The sequence below is a fragment of the Mus musculus genome, chromosome 8 (genome assembly GCF_000001635.26).
Source record: "Mus musculus strain C57BL/6J chromosome 8, GRCm38.p6 C57BL/6J".
In the NCBI taxonomy this organism is placed as follows: Eukaryota; Metazoa; Chordata; class Mammalia; order Rodentia; family Muridae; genus Mus; species Mus musculus.
In genome coordinates, this window is record NC_000074.6 from 44,983,692 (window position 1) to 45,002,171 (window position 18,480).

An 18,480-nucleotide genomic window follows, 5' to 3' on the forward strand; every position below is an offset into this window, starting at 1 on the left:
CCGTGACAAGTTACTGGCTGTGAAGGATTGAGCCATGTTGGTCAGTAGCTGTCCTCGGCTCTGCTGGGATTTTATCTGTGGCTGATTATGTTCTTAAATACAAAGTGGTTTCTCTGTAGGACTGTGCGTGGCCCCTAAGACATGGTTTTCGATTATGTGTTCACTTGCATTTCTTCTGTTATTTGACATGTGGTCACACTGGAGCCGAGGCTGGCACTGAACTCCGTCCGAGGCAGTTTCTTACTTAAGCCTCAGAGCCTTGAGATTACAAGCAGGAGGCAGCGCTTCCAGCTGACTGTCAGTACTTATAAAGTGTTTGGTATTTTCTGTAGTCATCTGACTTCAGAAAATTACAATTTTAGGTACTTATATGTACATGTAAATATTCATGGAGCATTCTGGTTTTCAAAAGTACTAGAATTTAGTTTTTCATTGTTTCTGTACAAAGTAAAACCATTACATTTCAGTCTTTACATTTTCCCATCTTATATATTAATCATCTCTATATATTATATATTGTATATAATATATATTAAGTTATATATATATGTATATATTATATAATGTCCATACAGACATCTATGTGATCATATATTATATATAATATACTATGTTTTATATATATGTGTATATATGTGATCGATCACACAGTTCTAAAAGAATTCAAGGGTTTCTTATTAGATAATGTTGCATGTAAAATTGGTGGTTATTTTAAAGATGAGTCAGATTTAAAATTTTCACTCCTTTAAAAGCCTCAAAGGCTATGACATTTATCAGTATGACTGTTGATCATGGTATTCTGATGGTGTGAGACAGAATAACGCTTCTATCAAGTTAGGTTACTTGTCCCAGGTGTTAGGTATCTATAATAGAAAGACACTAAACTGCAACATTTGGAGATAAGGGTTGGGTGACTTAATGCTGGCACCCAAATCCGAGGCTTGCTCCCTAGCAAGTGCCGTCTCGTGAAGTTGCATCCCCAGCCCCTCCCAGTTTTAAAGGAGGCTACTGTGCAGTTGTGTTCTGAACTTTATTTTTGAGTAGGAGTATCCAAAGATTCAGAAATAACAGTTTTATCAGAATCTCTGGCACTAGGTCCCACTAGCAACCATGGTCCGTTAACTAAAATTGGCAAACTTCAATAGGAGAGGTGTTCTGTGGGCATGGAAAGTTGAATCACTCACTTTTTGTTTTGTTTTGTTTTGGCAGTGTGGCAACGTCATTTTGCCTTACAAAAGTCCCTATGTTGGAATGGAGGCCACAGTGTCAGCTGTGAGGTAGATGCTGAGGGCAGACAGGATTTGAAGTGACAGTGAAACCAGCCTTAGTGGTAGCAAGACTGGAAAGCTTGATGGACCTGTAACTGTTTTCTTGAGCAATTGGTATGATGTGCCACAAGCCTAGAAAAACCAGGCCAGGGAAAAATGACACCAATACCGACTTGGTTAAATATCTGCTGAGTCTTTCTGGGACGAGGGTCTGCCACAGCTATGTTTTCTTTTTCATAATTAAATTTTTTTTCATATAGTATATCCTGATTATATTCTTTTTCTTACCCCCAGTTCCAAGATCCTACCTACTTCCTTACCCACCAAAAAACAAAACAAAACAAAACAAAACAACAACAACAAAAACCCAACCAAAAAACCTTAACAATATGACAAAAATACAAAAGACCCAGGGAGCCTTTTCTTGTGTTGGCCTCCTCTCCCAGCACAGGGTGTGCCTCGGGTCTGGTTGAGATACCTGGTGACACGCCCATCGAGAAAACTGACTTTCTCTTTGCCAGCAGGCAAAACTTGCAGGAGCCTTCTTGTTAGGGGCGGGACTTTTTATCTACTTCCTGTGTTCACTGCAGGGGTTTTGTTTGGTTTGAACCAGGCACAGGTCTTGTGTGTGCTACCTTAGTTTCTTGCTGTGTATCAGTATCTGGAAGACTCTTGTTTCCTCAGAGTCCCCTATCACCTCTGGCTCTTAGCATCTTTCTTCCTCCTCCTCCTCCATCCCTAAATCCCTAGGTATTTGATAAAAGATATCCCATTTATGGATGAGTGCTCTTTTAGAAGTCACGTGATCTCTCCCTTCAGCATAGTAGCAATTTCAACCGATGCATATTTAAAGTCAGTTTCCATAGTGACATCTGGTGGTGGCTTTGCAATCCCGTGAAGCACGTTAGGAATGATAAATAGTTTTAGCTAATGGTTTCAGATTTCCAGCCCTTTTTCAGGTTGTTCAGCTTATTAGCAGCCTTTTTTGGAAAAAATGTCTTCATTGTATTCTCAAGGTTAGAAAGTTGGGCACTCAGACTTCTGTAATACTTCATTAAAGAAAGGGAACAATTCCTGATTATAGCACACTGCTGGCAGCTCATAGTACAGGCATGTCTGGGCTGTCTTCTGTGCGCAGCATGGTTGTCATTGAAAGTCTCCCTGGTCATCCTGTGTGGCTCCCACATTCCTCACCAGATAAGCGTCCTGTGATTACCCTGTTCCTCCCCATTCTACTAGATTTTACTTCTGCATCTAACCAGAGGGAATTTTAGAAGGCTGGGTTGCCTCTTCCTCTTGACACCCTGGCCTTATCTGTCCTCTAATTGCATACTGTCACTGCTATCTAAAAGGTGAAAGAGAGCCAGGCATGGTTTGGTAAGGACCCATAATCCCAGCACCTGATACAGAGGCAGGAGATTCTGTCTCATAGCAACCATTCTGCTTTTGTTTAAAAAGCAAAGAAATGAAAGATAGAAAATTATAACTAGGAACAGACAGGTCTGGAGGGAAAACCGCAACAGGTTGTCGAAGTCGGGATAAGATTCATTTAAAGACTAGATTTTATTTTTCCCAGGAAGAACAAGTTTGTAACTTCTTATGCAAAAAAAAAAAAAAAGGAAAGAAAAAAAAGAAAAAAAAAAGTCATCACTGGTTATCAGCATTTGAAAGTTGACTCAGAGGCAAGAGAATTAAGAAGAGGAGTAGAATTTTAAGAATGAGTATGGTTGTCTCATTCACACCCCGTGATGGCTCGAAGGTGTCAGTTTTATTTGCCATTCTTTCCCTGGTGTTGGTGGTAGCTGTGTTGATTACAGGAATAAGGACTCAGAGTGACTCAAAGAATAAATATTATTTCTGGTCATACTTCTAGATGACTGGCATGTGGATTATTTTAGAGCTGAGGCTTTCTGTAAAGAATGGGCTGGACTCCTATCAACCCCTGCGGTCCATCCCTGTAACCTGACTTCCTGCCATAGGGAAGTGGCCTTCACGGTCCCTAGTCTTACTCTCTTAATTAATATTTAATACAACATTGTTCCCAACCTTTCCTTATACTCAGCTATTCTCCTGGCCATAGCTAGGAGTTCTTAGGAGGCATTCACATCAAGATGAACATGACTTTTGCCCTGTGCGTGGTTGATTGGACCGGAGAACCAGTTCTAAGCAGAAGGCTACATAGATGAGACGAGGAAAAAAAATGTAAAGGAAAGCCAATCACCGGTCGTCCATCACACCGTGCTTGCATTTCATGTCTTCTCCTTAAAGCTGTTGTATTTGAATGAATGTATAATCTTCACCTGAGTATTGATCTTTATCCTCCAATCATTGTGCTCAGAATAGACAGGACCAGGCTTTGTGCTGGCTCTGGGTTCCAAGGATCTGCCCTTTACTGGGAATGTTCCTCACGTCTGAGGTTTTCATCATGAAGTGGAAACAATAGCATCACTAGTCGAGGCGTGTCAGGAAAGGTGTCACGGTACAGCACGGGGCTACCACGATGTCTGGCATGGAGTGAATCCAGAGAAAATTGTGTATAGAATTGTCATTGCTTTATGAACATCAAGAGAATTATGATTAAGAAAAAGAAAGGAAGGAAGGAAAGAAGAAGGAAGGAAGGAAGGAAGGAAGGAAGGAAGGAAAGAAAGAAAGAAAGAAAGAAAGAAAGAAAGAAAGAAAGAAAAAGAAAGCAAGCAAGCAAGCAAGCAAGCAAGCAAGCAAGCAGCATGAAATATCTAACGGTTAGAAGTGAGAGGCAGGGGGCAGAACCACCATGTGTCTTGTCTACTTGAAATTTTCTAATAACACTTCACTTGTCCAATGGGTTTAATTGCATTTTAATGGAGTGGCAGCCCAGGAAATCGGGGAAAGGCCAGATTTGCTTAAGAGAGTTCACATTTCTACTTCTGATTACTTTGTTGGAGGATTCTGGAATTGAAGTTTTAATAGATGTCTGTAACTGGGTCTGTTTTCGGTGGGTATATGATTCCCCTCTTCCCAGTTCTCTCAGTAACAACGGCCCTGGTTTGGATCTCAGTGGAAGACTCTGTATCCTAACTCCAGCTTGGGCAGTTTATTCATGAAGTGCATAGTTGCTGTGTTTCGTATGAGGAACCAGAAACTCCAGGAGCAGCTAGGAAAGATACACCCTTGGAGTTCAACTGGGAGAATTTATATTTTTATAACATACTGGTTGTCTGTTTGCTTAAGATGGTTAAAGATGTTAAGAGGTTTAACATATAAGAGACCTGAGTAATCTCTTATGCGAGGCTTGCAAATCTTTCCTATTTTTTTCCTTAGCTTTTTTTGTTTTTAAGGATTGGATAGCCTTACCCCAATTACTCTGGCTGTCTAGAGGAAAGTTACTCCGAGTCTCTTTCCCTGAGTTGTGGCTTACTGAGTGGGACTGAGACCATGGAGCTGAGCCCTCACTCTGGTTTATCTTTGGTTTCCTGCTTAATCTCCATAAAACTCAACATATATTAACCAGCCATAAATTTTATCTTTGGAACACAGTGTGTTAGACCATGAGATGATCTCTTAGTGCCTATCTCCTGGGTTACTTTCAGCTTAGATCGTAGATTTTCTGTTTGATTGGTTTTGCCTTTTTGTTTTTTTCAAGACAGGGTCTCACTAGGGATCTCTGGCTCTCCTTGTAAACCAGGCTGGCCTCGAACTCACAGAGATCCATACGTATTCCTTTAATCCCAGCTTAGATCATAGATTTTTAAAGTAGTTTGTTTGACACTAGTAATTGTAAATACTTAGTCCATATTATATGCTACATATCTAACCATTTCATAGGTATTAACTCATTTATCCAGCCACTAAGGAGTATGCATTTATCTTCCTCCTTTAGGCAGGGAAACTGGGGCACGTGACACATAAGCCACCAGCGGAGTTGTTATTCTTCGACACAGGTGGCATCTTGTGCTTGTTGTTAACTTTCTTCTTTGGCCTCTTATTTCTAGGTGTTATAGAGACTTCAGACCGACTGGATAGAGAGTCGACTTCCCACTACTGGCTCACGGTCTATGCCACAGATCAGGGCGTGGTGCCTCTGTCGTCCTTCATAGAGGTCTACATAGAGGTGGAGGATGTCAATGACAACGCGCCACAGACATCAGAACCCGTGTACTATCCAGAAATCATGGAAAACTCACCCAAGGATGTATCTGTGGTCCAGATTGAGGCTTTTGACCCGGATTCTAGCTCCAATGACAAACTGACATACAGAATTACAAGCGGGAACCCTCAAGGATTCTTCTCAATACATCCTAAGACAGGTACGTTGTGTGTGTGTGTGTGTGTGTGTGTGTGAGTACACTCTCCCAGTTGAGAGCTAGGAGTTCGTATTTCTCTCTTGCCAAAGTTTCTTTGGTTTGGTACCTCTTTTTCCTCTTCAGTTCCTCAGAACAAGGTTTGATTTGTGGGTGAAATTTAATTCACACACAGTGCGTACTCTTTGGGCTTCCTACCATATAGCTGATGGATGAGTTTTCCTTCATAGTCAAGTTTTGCGCCCTGGGTCTAAAGCAGTTGTCATTTTTAAAAGTAATTCAGTGATGATGCCGTAAGCCTAGATCAAATTTGCTACTAAGTATCTGAATTTTTATATATTTTCTTTTTTGGTGAAAAATATTAGATTTTTTATTCCATACTTCATTACTTTCTAAGTACTGTTTTAAATTTTTCCCAGAACTCTGACTGTAAGTGACAGGATCAGGGCCAAGCCACTTTAGGGTTGGAAGACAATACATTGTTCTCTTCTCAAAGACTGTGACACACACACACACACACACACTTACACACTCTCACACACACTCACTCACACACCCAGGGCTGAAGAGATAGCTCAGTAGTTAAGAGCCTGAGCTCCCTTGTCGAGGACTCAACTGAGTTCAGCTCCCAGAACCCACTTTAAGTGGCTCTTTTGTAACTTTAGCCCCAGGGATCTAATGCCTTTGGCTTATATAGCCCGTGTGCTCACAGATAAAACCTCAAAGATATACACAGAGATTCATTTAAAAATGAATCTCTGTGGCCCTCTGCTTTTTAGGAGCTTGACTCCACGGTCAAGGTCTCTCGATCCTGTGAGCCCAGACTCTGCTCTTCCATATTTAATAATGTTTTATTTGTTTCCTGAGTCTTAGGCTTCTTTAAATCCACCCCCACCCCCACCCCACACAAATCGATGATCCATGTGTTATCATTTGTATAGTGAGCACATAGCTCCTGTTTCTGCTATGGAAACTTTTCACGTTGAGTGCAGAACAATTCTATTTATTATTAGTAATCAGTTAAAACAACAGCTACTGTACGGCTTTGAAAGAAAAGTTTACTTGCAGGAAACTGAATCGCTTAGCCTGTCAATGACTGGACGTTGTATGTGTCTTCTTCCATCTTTGCTGGTAGAATCTGACGAACCTGGCATTCTAGAGAGCAAGACTTATTTAGCTCTTCTTACACCTCTGTCTCACCTGTTTTGAATGTCAGAAGGCTCCAAGCTTCGTCTTCCTTACCATTTCTTCTCCCCATATCATTATGTCTTACTTTGTTTCATTGAACTTAAAAAAACAAAACAAAACAAAACAAAAAACAAACAAACAAAAAAAAAAACCAAGCAAATCTTGAGAGGTACCTAAGTTCTAAGTTCCTATAGGAAATGAAATGTGTCTAAGAGCTGGTGATGTAAGTTAGCAACCAAGCATTTGCCTAACATAAGAGAAGCCCTGGGTTCTATCCCCAATGTGTGTGTGTGTGTTAGGTTCTATCCCCTGTGTGTGTGTGTGTGTGTGTGTGTGTGTGTGTGTGTGTGTGTGTGTGTTTGTGTGCGCAAGCTATGGTTAAGTTGTTAGTTTGTAAAGCTTGTCAGCATATTTGAGCCTGCCATTATAAATACTTTTCTATAGTAGTTGAGTGACTTCAAGAGTTCTTTTGAGTGCTTTATAAATTGTTTTGTTTGTTTGGGGATAATTGTATCCCAGCTTTTGGGACACACACACAAAAAGCTAGTATAGTTTGGATTTATCAAGACAGATTGAGCCTTGAACTGAGGTACATAGAAGAGAAATGTGTAGGATCTGAGAGTAGTCTCTTTCCAGGAGCATTGAAGGCAGCATGGTGAACTTGGAGCTAAGAAGTGGGTTAGCAGCCTGTCTTACCTATGCCGGGTAGGGCTAGTGTAGGGCTGTTGCTGCAGACTGAGGTGTGCTGTTTTCCAGGTCCGGGTGGTAATTAGGTCCCACTGTTGCTGCGAGGTCAAATGAAAGTACCCAAAACCTAAGAGTCAAAAATTTAAAGCACGTCACCTGCTGTAAAAGAAGAAAGGTGTCAGTTTAAAATAATTTCAGAGGAGGTTTAGAGTCCAGATAGCATGCCTGAACAGAAGGAATGGCCCCAGTATGGAAAGAGAGAAGTAAAAGCCCCGAGGTGATAACTAAAAAGAGTATTTATGTTTTTATTTATATATATATATATATGCATATATATACACATATATATTATGTGACATATAGTACAATATATAATAAAAATAACTAGTTCCATTTAAAACTGCTTACTGAATTAGACTTTAAAAATGTTTCTTATTTTATGCCTTCTGTCCCTCTTTTAGATTTGATTAAGTCCCCTGTGAAGAGACAGGAAAGCAAGCAATACGTTTCCTTCCAGTATCCGAGCAAACACTGCAGCTCTGGGCATAATTAATAGGAGACAGAAAGTTTAAAGATGGTCTAGGCTAGGTCTCAGGAATAGCCCTGGTCCAGCCTTGCCTTCCCTTTGCGTTTCTCCCTTAGGCCGCTTAGGAAATGGTGCCTGAGCTCTTCTGTGCGAACACACAGCCTCTAGGAGTTCACGGTGAGCTCTCACCCCCGGGTGTGAGGCGCGTGTATAATGCTGAGAAGACAGCTGGAGAGAATCCATCTCCAAGCAGGTTGTTTTTACAGCTTGAAGGCAGACAGGAAGTAGAGGCCGACTCTAGTGTATGGGGCTAGCTGCTGAGAGGTGTGTCAGTTACAAACTATGGTTAGAGAGTTTCACAGAGCCCCAGCCATGTCCTTAACGGTCCAAAAATAATCATGCTTTAGCAAACATACGGTTAAGAAAAAATAGAGTATAAATAAGTACAGCGAGGTGTGTCTCCAGCTCAGTGGAAGGTCTCAGCATGATCTTCAAGGCTCAAGGGACATCAGTAGGTCGTCTCATCCTCTGAAACCGTACAGCAGGCACTGCGTCTTAAGAGGTGGTTTGTTAAAATGGAGGCTGGGTGGTGGGAGCCGGTGAAAGACTCTCTGAAAGAAGAAAGCTCTTGTGATTTACTGACCCGGAACACCACTTGGAGACCTTAAATCAGGGTCCTTAGTAATTAATGTCTGAAGGAGGAAAATCACCGGGCAGGAACTCAGATGTGGCTGTAGTTAGTCTTCTCTTTGGGATCACGGAGGAAGCAGACATTAGGGCGGGAGGCAGGCTTTAGGATTAGCGACCAGCGATTGACACTCTTATTAAGGCCCTCCTCCTGGACTCCTCGGGGTCCTTTGTGGAGAATATGCCACAGCCTGTTTCCTTGCATGTTTCAGCTGCTTGTTTGATGGATGTATGACAACCACGATTTTAGTGGCTTCATACAGCTCTACATGGTGGGGGGTGGGGGGCGCAACAAGCATAAGGAACAATGTGTGTTCGCTTCCCAGGGATTATTGGATACCAGGAAGCCTAACGTTTAAGGTGTCAGGACGTGAAAGGTCTTCAGATTTTGCCCTGTAGATATAGAAGAAACACAGGGAAGGCCTCGTGAGCAGGGGCCTGACGCAGCCTGTGATGAAGGTGTTTGCAGTAACTGCAGTCACACTGGTGGCATGGGGCAGTCAGGAAGTAGAAGGCCCTGGAAGAGCTGTTGGGCTTATTTTGAAGCTGGGAGAAGCAGGGAGAGTAGTCTGTCCAAGAGACAGGCTTAGGCGACTTGACTGCCGGGTAAGGACTGAAGCTAGTGTTTATGTGGCCTTTATGACTGAAGGAGGGAGGGACTTGTTTTCTAGAGTCTGTATAAAGTCCTTAGAACATTTTGTATAGACTTAAACACCCATTTACTCACAGTCATTTTGTAAATGAGGAGAGCATCCCTATGTGGTTTTTGTTGTTGTTGTTGTTGACAAGAATATGTTTTTTCAAAGAAGCTTTCTGGAACTGCAATCATTTCTAAAGTTTGGTCTCCAAGCATCAGGCTTGAATGAACTTCTTTTTTTAGTATCTTCCAGCGTTTAATTATGGTGCTGAGGCTGTCTTGCTTCATCTCAGGCAGTTGCTAGTCTACTAATTATAAGTAGGACTTGATGTGATTTCTCTTTTAGGGCGCACAGGCTAAAGGTTTAGCTCACTTTCCTAACCTAGATACTTTTGTTAACAGAGAGTAAACATTAGTAACTTTTCCTTGTTGTTTGGCTATTTCCAGTATCAGTTAGGGTCAGTTTGCGTCTTTCAAAAATTGTGCCTTTGCTCAAGGCAAGAGAGAGGCAGGGACACAGATATTTTATTGTTTGGAGCCTTGAATCTGCCTGCTCACGCAATCCAAAGCATCAGAGCTCTGTGGTATGCCAAGGACAGAGGAGGGGCCCAGACAAAAGCCACCAGTGTGAGCTTTACATATTTCATTATCCTCTGGTAACCTTAGGAAACTGACCCCACCTGTTAGCAGCTTTGAGGAGAGATACACAGTTCCCAGTCGCCTGATAATTTTGAAGGTTACTCTTCAGGCTTGTGCCTGCTACGGAAAAGTCCCAAGTCTTGTGAATTTGCTATCTTCTAAGGTTTTGATACAATGTAAGTCTTTTTACTTTTAAAAAGCTCCCTTGGGGTATAATTAGCAGGAGGTAAATCCACCTTTGTCCAGACCCAGGGACCCATCACTGTGTCAGGCAGTGAGCATATAGGTATTTCTAAAGAATTGCCTCCTGGGTTTCTGTCGTCTGGTTCTTTGCCCCCATCCCTAGGTGATCTCTGGTGTTCCCTGCCATTATATTAGTTATATATAAATTTGCCCATAGAATTTCACAAATGGGCTGATGACATGGTGTGTAAACTTGGGGAGAAGGGTTTAGCACTCCACTTATTTGAGAGTCATGCGCGCTGCAGCTCTGTATGAGCCCTTAAGTCTGTTGTTGTTGTTTGTATTCCTTATGTAGATACAGTTTATCCTTTTAGTGATTGATGGGCAGTTATGTAACTGTTACTGTGTTTGGTTGTAGGAAATAATGCTGCCTTTACTATTTAGTCTTCAGGAGGTCATTAGTGCGTATCTCCTGGTTCTCATGTAGGGATGAATATTCTGAAAACCTTCAAGATAGCTCATTAAGAGTCACTCCCCCCTCACCCCACTCCCCACCCCTTTTATTTTTGCCTGCAAACTGTTACTTTGTCCATTTTTCTTACCTTTGGTATTGTTAAGTGTAATCTGGCCCCTTGTGTAGATGTAGAAGCTCAGGTTTTTTTTTTTTTTTTGAATCCTAAAAATGTTTATTCAGTTTCAGCTTTGCAATAATTCTGTGTATACTCCTCCCCCAAAAGGCTTCATTAAAGGAGTACTAGATAATTCCAACAAAGATGTGTGTGTGTGTGTTTAAATAATAAAAATTGAATTTCCTGATTAATTTTACATATAAACTTATTTAGTATCATGGGTTTCTGGAGCTAGTTAAAAAAAAAAAGACATTAGAGTTCACTTTATGTCTCTCTAAACTATAACATTGAGGACACCCAGAGTATCTGTCCTTAAGTTCTGCCTAGACTGTGCTCTTCATAATGACCATTAATTACTTGCATTCTGTGCCTAACAACACTGGGCCTTGGGATGTCTGCACACAGGCACATCCCTTCTCGATTATATTCCTGACTTCATTAAGTAATTGAGTCACATAATGCAGGATTCAAAGGGCACAGAAAGATTCCCAGTGAGTGCTTTCACTTTTATGTAGTCCTTCATTCCCGTCCCTGGTGTCTTAAGTGAGTGTTTTCTTTTTCTGCATTGGTGCTCTGGCCTCTGGAGCCTCTCTGGGGGCTGGGGATGGAGAATGGCAGAGCAGTTGCCTTTCACAGGCAAACTGACTCTCTCAGTTTGGGTTTCCATTGCTGCAGTGAAGCACCAGGACCGAAAAGCAACTTGGGAAGGCAAGGGTTTATTTCACTCAACAGTTCTAGGTAACAGTTCTTCATCAAACACAGTGAGGGCAGGAGCTGATGCAGAGCCCATGGAGGGTAACTGTTTACTCACTATGGCTTGCTCAGCCTGGTTGCTTATAGAACCCAGGACAGGGCTGGCTCCGTCCACATTGGTCTAGGCTCTTCCCACAATCAATCACAAATTAAGAAAATGCCCTACAGGATTTCCTACAGCCCGATCTTACAGAGGTATCTTCTTGATTGAGGCTGTCTCTCCTCTAATGACTGTGGCTTGTGTGAAATTGACATAAAATTAGCCAGTACACTAGCGAACCCTGAGCTGATTGATGCTCATAACTCTTTTGTTAGTCTGACCCACCCTTGCCCTGTCCCTTAGCTGGAATCTTCCCAGTGTGCTTGCTCTGAGCTGCTAGATGCTATCTAAGCCGCCCACCCCCAGGCTCCTTTATTTCACCTTATCTTGGCCATGCTTTCTGCCCCTTGACTTTGTTCCAGTACTTAGGGAGCAAGCAGTGGGACATAGTAAAAGATTCATCTTTTGGGCTCTCCACACTGCATAATAATGCAGCCTGTATTTCCAAGCACAGAGGCAACTGCTTCTATTTCTTTTCTCTCCTAGGTAAGCCAGGCAAAATGGTTTAGAAAAATCCCTTTAGGGTAGTGATTGACAGGCTCAGCAAATGATTCTTTGACTATAGATGTGTATCCACCCGCCTACCTCTGGCCCTTTCATCTATCGGCTCTTATCTCCTCTAGTAAATAGGTTACTGTTTGACTAATTTTCATTCACTGCTGTCCTTCTTCCTCTCTGGAAAGAAATATATGAAGAATTATATTTTGTAGCCATGCTAAATAGACTAGGAATGGGTAATGGGCATAAGCGGGCATCCTGGCTTTGGTTTGTGGGGTTAGTTGTATCAGTAGGCACACTGTAAGTCAGTCTCTTCATTGGCTGAATCATATATTTCTGTCCCCTTGAGATATTTAAAAATGGGTTTGGAATTTGAGGGTGGCTTGCTCCTCCCCACTTTGGGACAGTAATGGGGATTGAACCCAAAGACCCACATACACTAGGCAAACACTCTTACCGCTGAGCTATATCCCCAGCCAAAGTTGCTCCGGTTGGGTTGAGGTCCTACCCAGTCTGTTCGTCTCTGGATCAATGGTTTAGAACACTTTAGGCTCTTCCAATGCTGCTGGTGTTCTTTCTGATGCACTTTGGTTGTCTTTGAGAGCCGAACTTCAGGGGGCAGTCAAGAGAGAGCAGCAACCCCTGGCTTTTCTTTCTTGACTCTTAACTTTCTGTTGTGAACTTAGACTTCCTAGCCCTTCTACAGTCTCTTAGCCTCATTTTTGCCCATTTTTGGGAGTTCAGGCCACACTCTTCTTCCTCTGATTTGTGCTTTGCATTTTGCAATCAACTTTGATCCACTTAAATCCTTTAAATCTTCCTGGGGGAGGGGCCTTGTGCTAAGGGCAGAGAGACTCCAAACAGAGTCTCCAAAGGGAGACTTGCATTTTCCTCACTTTACAAATAATTACATGACTTCAGAGAGGTCAGGACCACCCAGGGTCCAAACCACAGGCATGGATTTCCTCCCTGCTGCTTCTGGGTACTGCGTCTTGGATGTGTGAGTGTGGTTTTGCGGTGGTTATTCTGTATCCGAAAGAATGCTGTGTCAGAGCATAGTTGCTTTTAGTCTGATACTGTTTCTGTGGCCCTTTTCACATTAAAAACCACAATGCTCTTAAATGATCCTAGCTCCTTAAGCTTGCTACCATTAACCGTGTACTGGAGGAATTACTGACCATTTTGTATAAAAGGCCAGGGAAGTTTTTAGGTAGGCAGTCTGTCCAGTGTCTGTCACAGTCATTTAGCTCAGTGTTTGTAGTTCAATGATAAAAGGAACTTTCAAGTTTGTATAGCTTTCAGTATTATAAAATGTGTCTAGCCATTCACAATTTAAAGTCCATACAAGTTGAGCAACAGTTCCCTGACACTGATGTGTTATACGTAACAATGGAAATACTTCACGTATTGATTTTTTTTTCTTTTTTCTTGAAATGGGGCAGCAGCTATTTAAATTATTAAACTCTGAAATAAAAGACCCAACTTTTCCCATTCTGTAAACAAGAGTGCATATAGACAGACTGAGTGTTGCCTTTCCAGGCGCTTAAATTACAACACTTAGAATATGCGTTATTAAGCATGTTTTTTGAGATTTAACAAGTTCCTGGTAGATGTTTAGAAGTGGGTAGCAATACTAATTAGTTCTTTTCCCCTTTAAGAAATAAATCATTTCTCACTGGAAGATAAAAGATGCCTAAATTTGATATTTTCGCCCTTGTACTGCTGGTATATCTTATTACAAACAGCCAGAGCTGCAGTGCCAGCTCCCCTGGTTGGCTCTTGGTTCTTGGAAGGTTCCTCCCTCCCCTGTTTTTTTTCGTAACCTTGTCTGGGACTGAGTTGTTCATACTCAAAAGGACTACATTATACATTTGTTGTGCTTTTAGGAGAACACCAATATACAAGGGCCTCTGATTTCCTTGCTTACATGTAGAATAGAGTATTTCATAAAGAGCTATCTGTGTCGGGTATATAAGGGATGGTGTGACTGTTCAGTAGAAGATTACAAACAGATTTAGTGGAAATAGAATATTTACATTTAGTAATCGACAAACCGAGCGTTCTTTAATCACTGCAGAATACTGCAGTGGGTAGTAGATATACTGGGCACCTAATCGCATTCTAGCTGCATGCTCCTTTAGTAAGTGAGTCTTGTATTACTGAGTAATGAGGCAATAAGAAAATGGCATTTTATTGTGGCTGGAAAGGAGACCTAACACAGTTCAATAGGAAGTAGTTACAGCCGCAAACAACTTCCGAGGGTTTCCGGTGTAACATTTGATAGCTCTAGAAAGGAAGGAACTGAAAGGCCACTCACGCCACAATGGCAGGGATTCATTAACAACAACAACAGAAAGTCACCTTCGTGTATTTTAAGGGCTATAGACTTTTTTAAAATCTATTTCTCATTACTAGTTTTTATTTTATGGTGAAATGTATTACCTCTAAAGTCTTAAAAGTCAGGTTTTATCTCCTGCCTTATCTGGTGCATTTTTCCCCCCATCAAATCTGTTTTCGTGGGATCCTTAGGGTCAGTTGGATCAAGGAGAATTCTGCGATTCTAGGTCACTGAACGTCAGTGACTAAAGTACATGTAAGATTTTGCACTTAAGATGCTTTCGTTGAAGTTTGCCGATGTTAACCTTAGATATTAACCTTACAGTTGATTGAGTGCTTTCCCTCCCTCCAGGCCTCCTTCCCTCCTACATAACTTATATAGAATACTAAAAACAATTAATTCACAGCAAAATTGATTTGCCTTCTGATCTTGTGTTCTGAAACCACTAATTTCCACCAGGAAACAGCTCGCAGAACAGATGTAAAAGCAGAAGAAAAGCGGGCGATACTGACCTCAGCCCCTCCTTGTGTGGCTTCAGAGTGACCGTCTGATTAATTTTATTAGTGTTTTCTGCGGACCTCTGAAAGTTCGAGTTAAGTGAATTCCGAGCTCCTTTCCAGCCCTGACAGGCTATGAATAGAATTCCATTTTTGGCTCCAAGCCTAATCCTGCCGGCACCAGTACTGCAGTGACAAACAATAGCTGCTCAGATGGCCACAGCTGCCAAAGATCTCCCAGCCAACTGCAGTTAGAACCGGTCTCAGAACACTACCTATAGGAAGACAGCGCACGCTGCCAAGGCTCTGAGAGCCTCCGACAGAAGCTCTAAGAGTAGATGCACAATGACAGCTATAGGAGAGTTGATGGGGAGAGCTGAACCTTTGCCTCCGCCTATGACGCCCTCCAAGTCTCCAGCATGGGAAAAGGGAGACGTGTTGTCCTGCCCCCTGATGGTCTGAGCTAAGCAAGACTCTGACTTTTTCATTGTTGGTTCTGATCTTGCCCTGTTGCTTGGTTCTCTTCCTGGCTCCAGTCCTCAAGGGCCAGGACCTTTCTGTACCCAGTTATTGTATCCATGACAGAGCCAAGCACAGCGCTGGCTGTGGGAATGCTACTCACTCCCTGCTTGCTTTCCAGTTCACTGGTAAAGGGTTTAAAAACTCAGCCAGTTGGAATGGTTCTGCTTTCCCCAGGCCCCCTTTAGCATCCGTTGCTTGCCTGTCTCTCCACCTTACCCACACCCACACACACCCACCCCCCTCCTCTGTGATCTTCCCAGCTGCTACAGATGTCTTTGGTCCGAGGCCATTTTTTATTTCATTAGAGCTGTTTCAAATATACAGGCTAAAGTGTTCATGGAGAAGATGCTCATGCAGTCACATGGTACACATGGTATTTCTTATTGTCTCCTATATTGATGCCTCAGAGTACTTTTTTGGTTTTTCGAGACAGGGTTTCTCTGTGTAGCCTTGGCTGTCCTGGAACTAACTCTGTAGACCAGGCTGGCCTCGAACTCAGAAATCTGCCTGTCTCTGCCTCCCAAGTGCTGGGATTAAAGGCATGCGCCACCACTGCCGGTAGAGTATTTTTAATATGTCATCTTAAAACATAATGATTTATTTCCCCTATGACTGTAGCTTCTGAGTTCCTGAGGCAGTACAACTGACGATGTGTATTTTAATGTTGTTATGTTATGGAGACGTGAAGAGACTTGTTTAGCAGCTAGAACACTGTCTTTAACTACTGCTATTTTATTCTGATAGTTGACATTATTTTTGAGGTTAAAAAAAATGGTATCAGTGTGTAAGAGGAACAGAGAGATAGCTAAGATGAAAAAGATAGGTTTGAGAATGCAGGGAGAGTGAGTGTTTTCTGACTAGAGAGGATACATTGTCCTGTTAGTTTTGGAGCTACTGTCTTGATTAATCTCACTGATGTCACTGTGCCCTGCCTGTTTCGGTGTTTTTGTTTGTTTGTTTGTTTTGTTTTTGTTTTTTTTTTTTTTAGGTGAACCCCTGAGGGCATACATTTCTACTCAGGTGGCAGAAATGCACACTGTAGAACATGGTATATGAGGGAGTCACACTGTATAACATGGTAAATGAGAAATGCACAGTGTAGAACATGGTATATGAGGGAGTCAAGGGACTCCCTGGGATTAAAGGCGTGTACCACCCCTGCCTGGGCGGGAATTTTAAACACTCTCCACTTCTAGGAAATATGGTTTGTGTAGTGGGACTCTAATTTAGAATAAAATTCATTCCATTTCCAGTTGCTTTAACTTATTAGAAGAAGTTGTCTCCCACTTGCCACTGTGGTGGTTTAAAATGAAAACGAAAATGTGGGACTGGAGAGATGGCTTAGAGGTTAAGAAGTTGTGAATTCAATTCCCAGCAACCACGTAGTGACTCACAACTATCTATGTATAATGTGATCTGACATCTTTCCTAGTGTGCATGAAGACAGCATACTTATATAAAATATAAATATAAAATATATATATATATATATATATACACATATATATCTATAAGTCTTATTTATGTTTGTCAATGGCTGCATAGTTCAGGCTTTAGAAATCTGTATTGGGGGCTGGAGAGATGGCTCCAGAGGACCTGAGTTCAATTCCCAGCAACCACCTGATGGCTCACAAGCATCTATAGTGGGATCTGATGCTCTCTTCTGGTGTGTCTGAAGACAGCTACTGTATACTCATATAAATAACAAATAAATAAATCTTAAGAAAGAAGGAAGGAAGGAAAGAGAAAGAAATACTGTATTGGATTCTTTTCCATCTAAAATTTCCACCCAGTAAATTGTTCTCCTATATCTTTTGCTTTGAGTTTTAACGTATTTTTAAGGCTATAAAGTTTCAAGTAAAAGATTTGTTAAGAACTGAAGATCCCTTCCTTGAGAATTCTAGTATAGGAAAGGAAACACCTTCCTTGCCCCGTCTCAGTCTCTTCCCTGACCAGTTCCTCCTTTCTCTTTTGACAAATTGCTTTGTAAATATTTCCATATACATTTTGTATAGGAAGTTAGCATTCATACCCAAGGCTCACAATAACGTTTGCCTCTTAGTTCTGGTAGCTCTTTGTCTAAAGGTTGCTCAACCACTTTACTGACTGCCCCTAGGGCTTATCTTATTTTGATTTTCCTTAATGTTTCTGATTCCTAGAATGCTTAGCCTGGCACCAAAGGAAGCACCCAATTATTGTGCTAAAAAGGAAGCAGGGGGTGGTGGGTCACACCTGTAAAGCCAGGATTCTGGAGGCCTAGGCAAAAGGAACCCAAGATCTGGGGCAGCTAGGGATATCCAGTCTCCCCAAACAAAACTGAAAGCAGCCGCTAACTCTACCACCAAAAAACAAAACAAAACAAAACAAAAGGTGCTGCTTTTCCCTGTGGCCAGCTCAGCTTTTTCTTTTTGACCTGTGATATGACAACCCTTTACTAGAGCCCATGAAAGCACAGCCTGATGATACATTTGGAAAAGGATCGTGGCATTTCTTGAGTTCCTATGTAATTCCACAGGTCACTGCACAGTTTCCAGTTCAGCACGTCAAATGCCTTGAGTTAGGGACCAGTCAGAGCCCTCAGGTTGGGAATTTGCAAGCTTTCTGTTGAGTCACTAGGAGAGGCGCCTTCCTGGGTTTGTGCCTAATCAAGCACAGCTGTTAAAAGGCGGAGCCTGGGCCTGGGGCAGCTGTAGAAGTGACCTGGAGGCCACTAAGTCTTCCCTTGCTTGCTTCTGAGGTCTTCTGAGTTGCCTGGAGCTGTCTTAACTGGGACAAACCTGCTGAAGAAGTTTGTGCCTTTACCAAAACCACGGTTTCGAAAGCCTAGTGGCCAGAGTGCAGCTGCCTCAGGCCACCTTTGTATTGAAGCAGCTGGGATGCCATGATAACAGGCTGGCTGGTCCCCCTAGGTGTAACTGCTTACAAGCACCAGGAAAGGACCTGTGACAGCTGTCAACCAAGAGGTCACGTCTTCTGGCCCTTCTACAGCTTGGCTTATTTATTTGTTTTTTTAAAAGTATACATGAAAGAGTGCTTGCACCGAACAGA

General features: G+C 42.1%; 1 protein-coding gene across 15 annotated transcripts in view; it reads left to right on the forward strand.

Annotated features, from left to right (window-relative positions):
* The window catches only part of Fat1 (FAT atypical cadherin 1), a 119,158-nt gene that overhangs the window by 50,592 nt on the left and 50,086 nt on the right, over nucleotides 1-18,480 (forward strand). For all 15 annotated transcript variants that reach the window (XR_001778405.2, XM_006509267.4, XM_006509270.4 and 12 more), the window contains one exon: nucleotides 5,240-5,554. Coding sequence is in view for 14 of the 15 variants with exons in the window: in XM_006509267.4 (XP_006509330.1) it covers nucleotides 5,240-5,554 (315 nt within the window). In the remaining variant the exon portion in view is untranslated. The remainder of the gene's footprint in view (nucleotides 1-5,239; nucleotides 5,555-18,480) is intronic.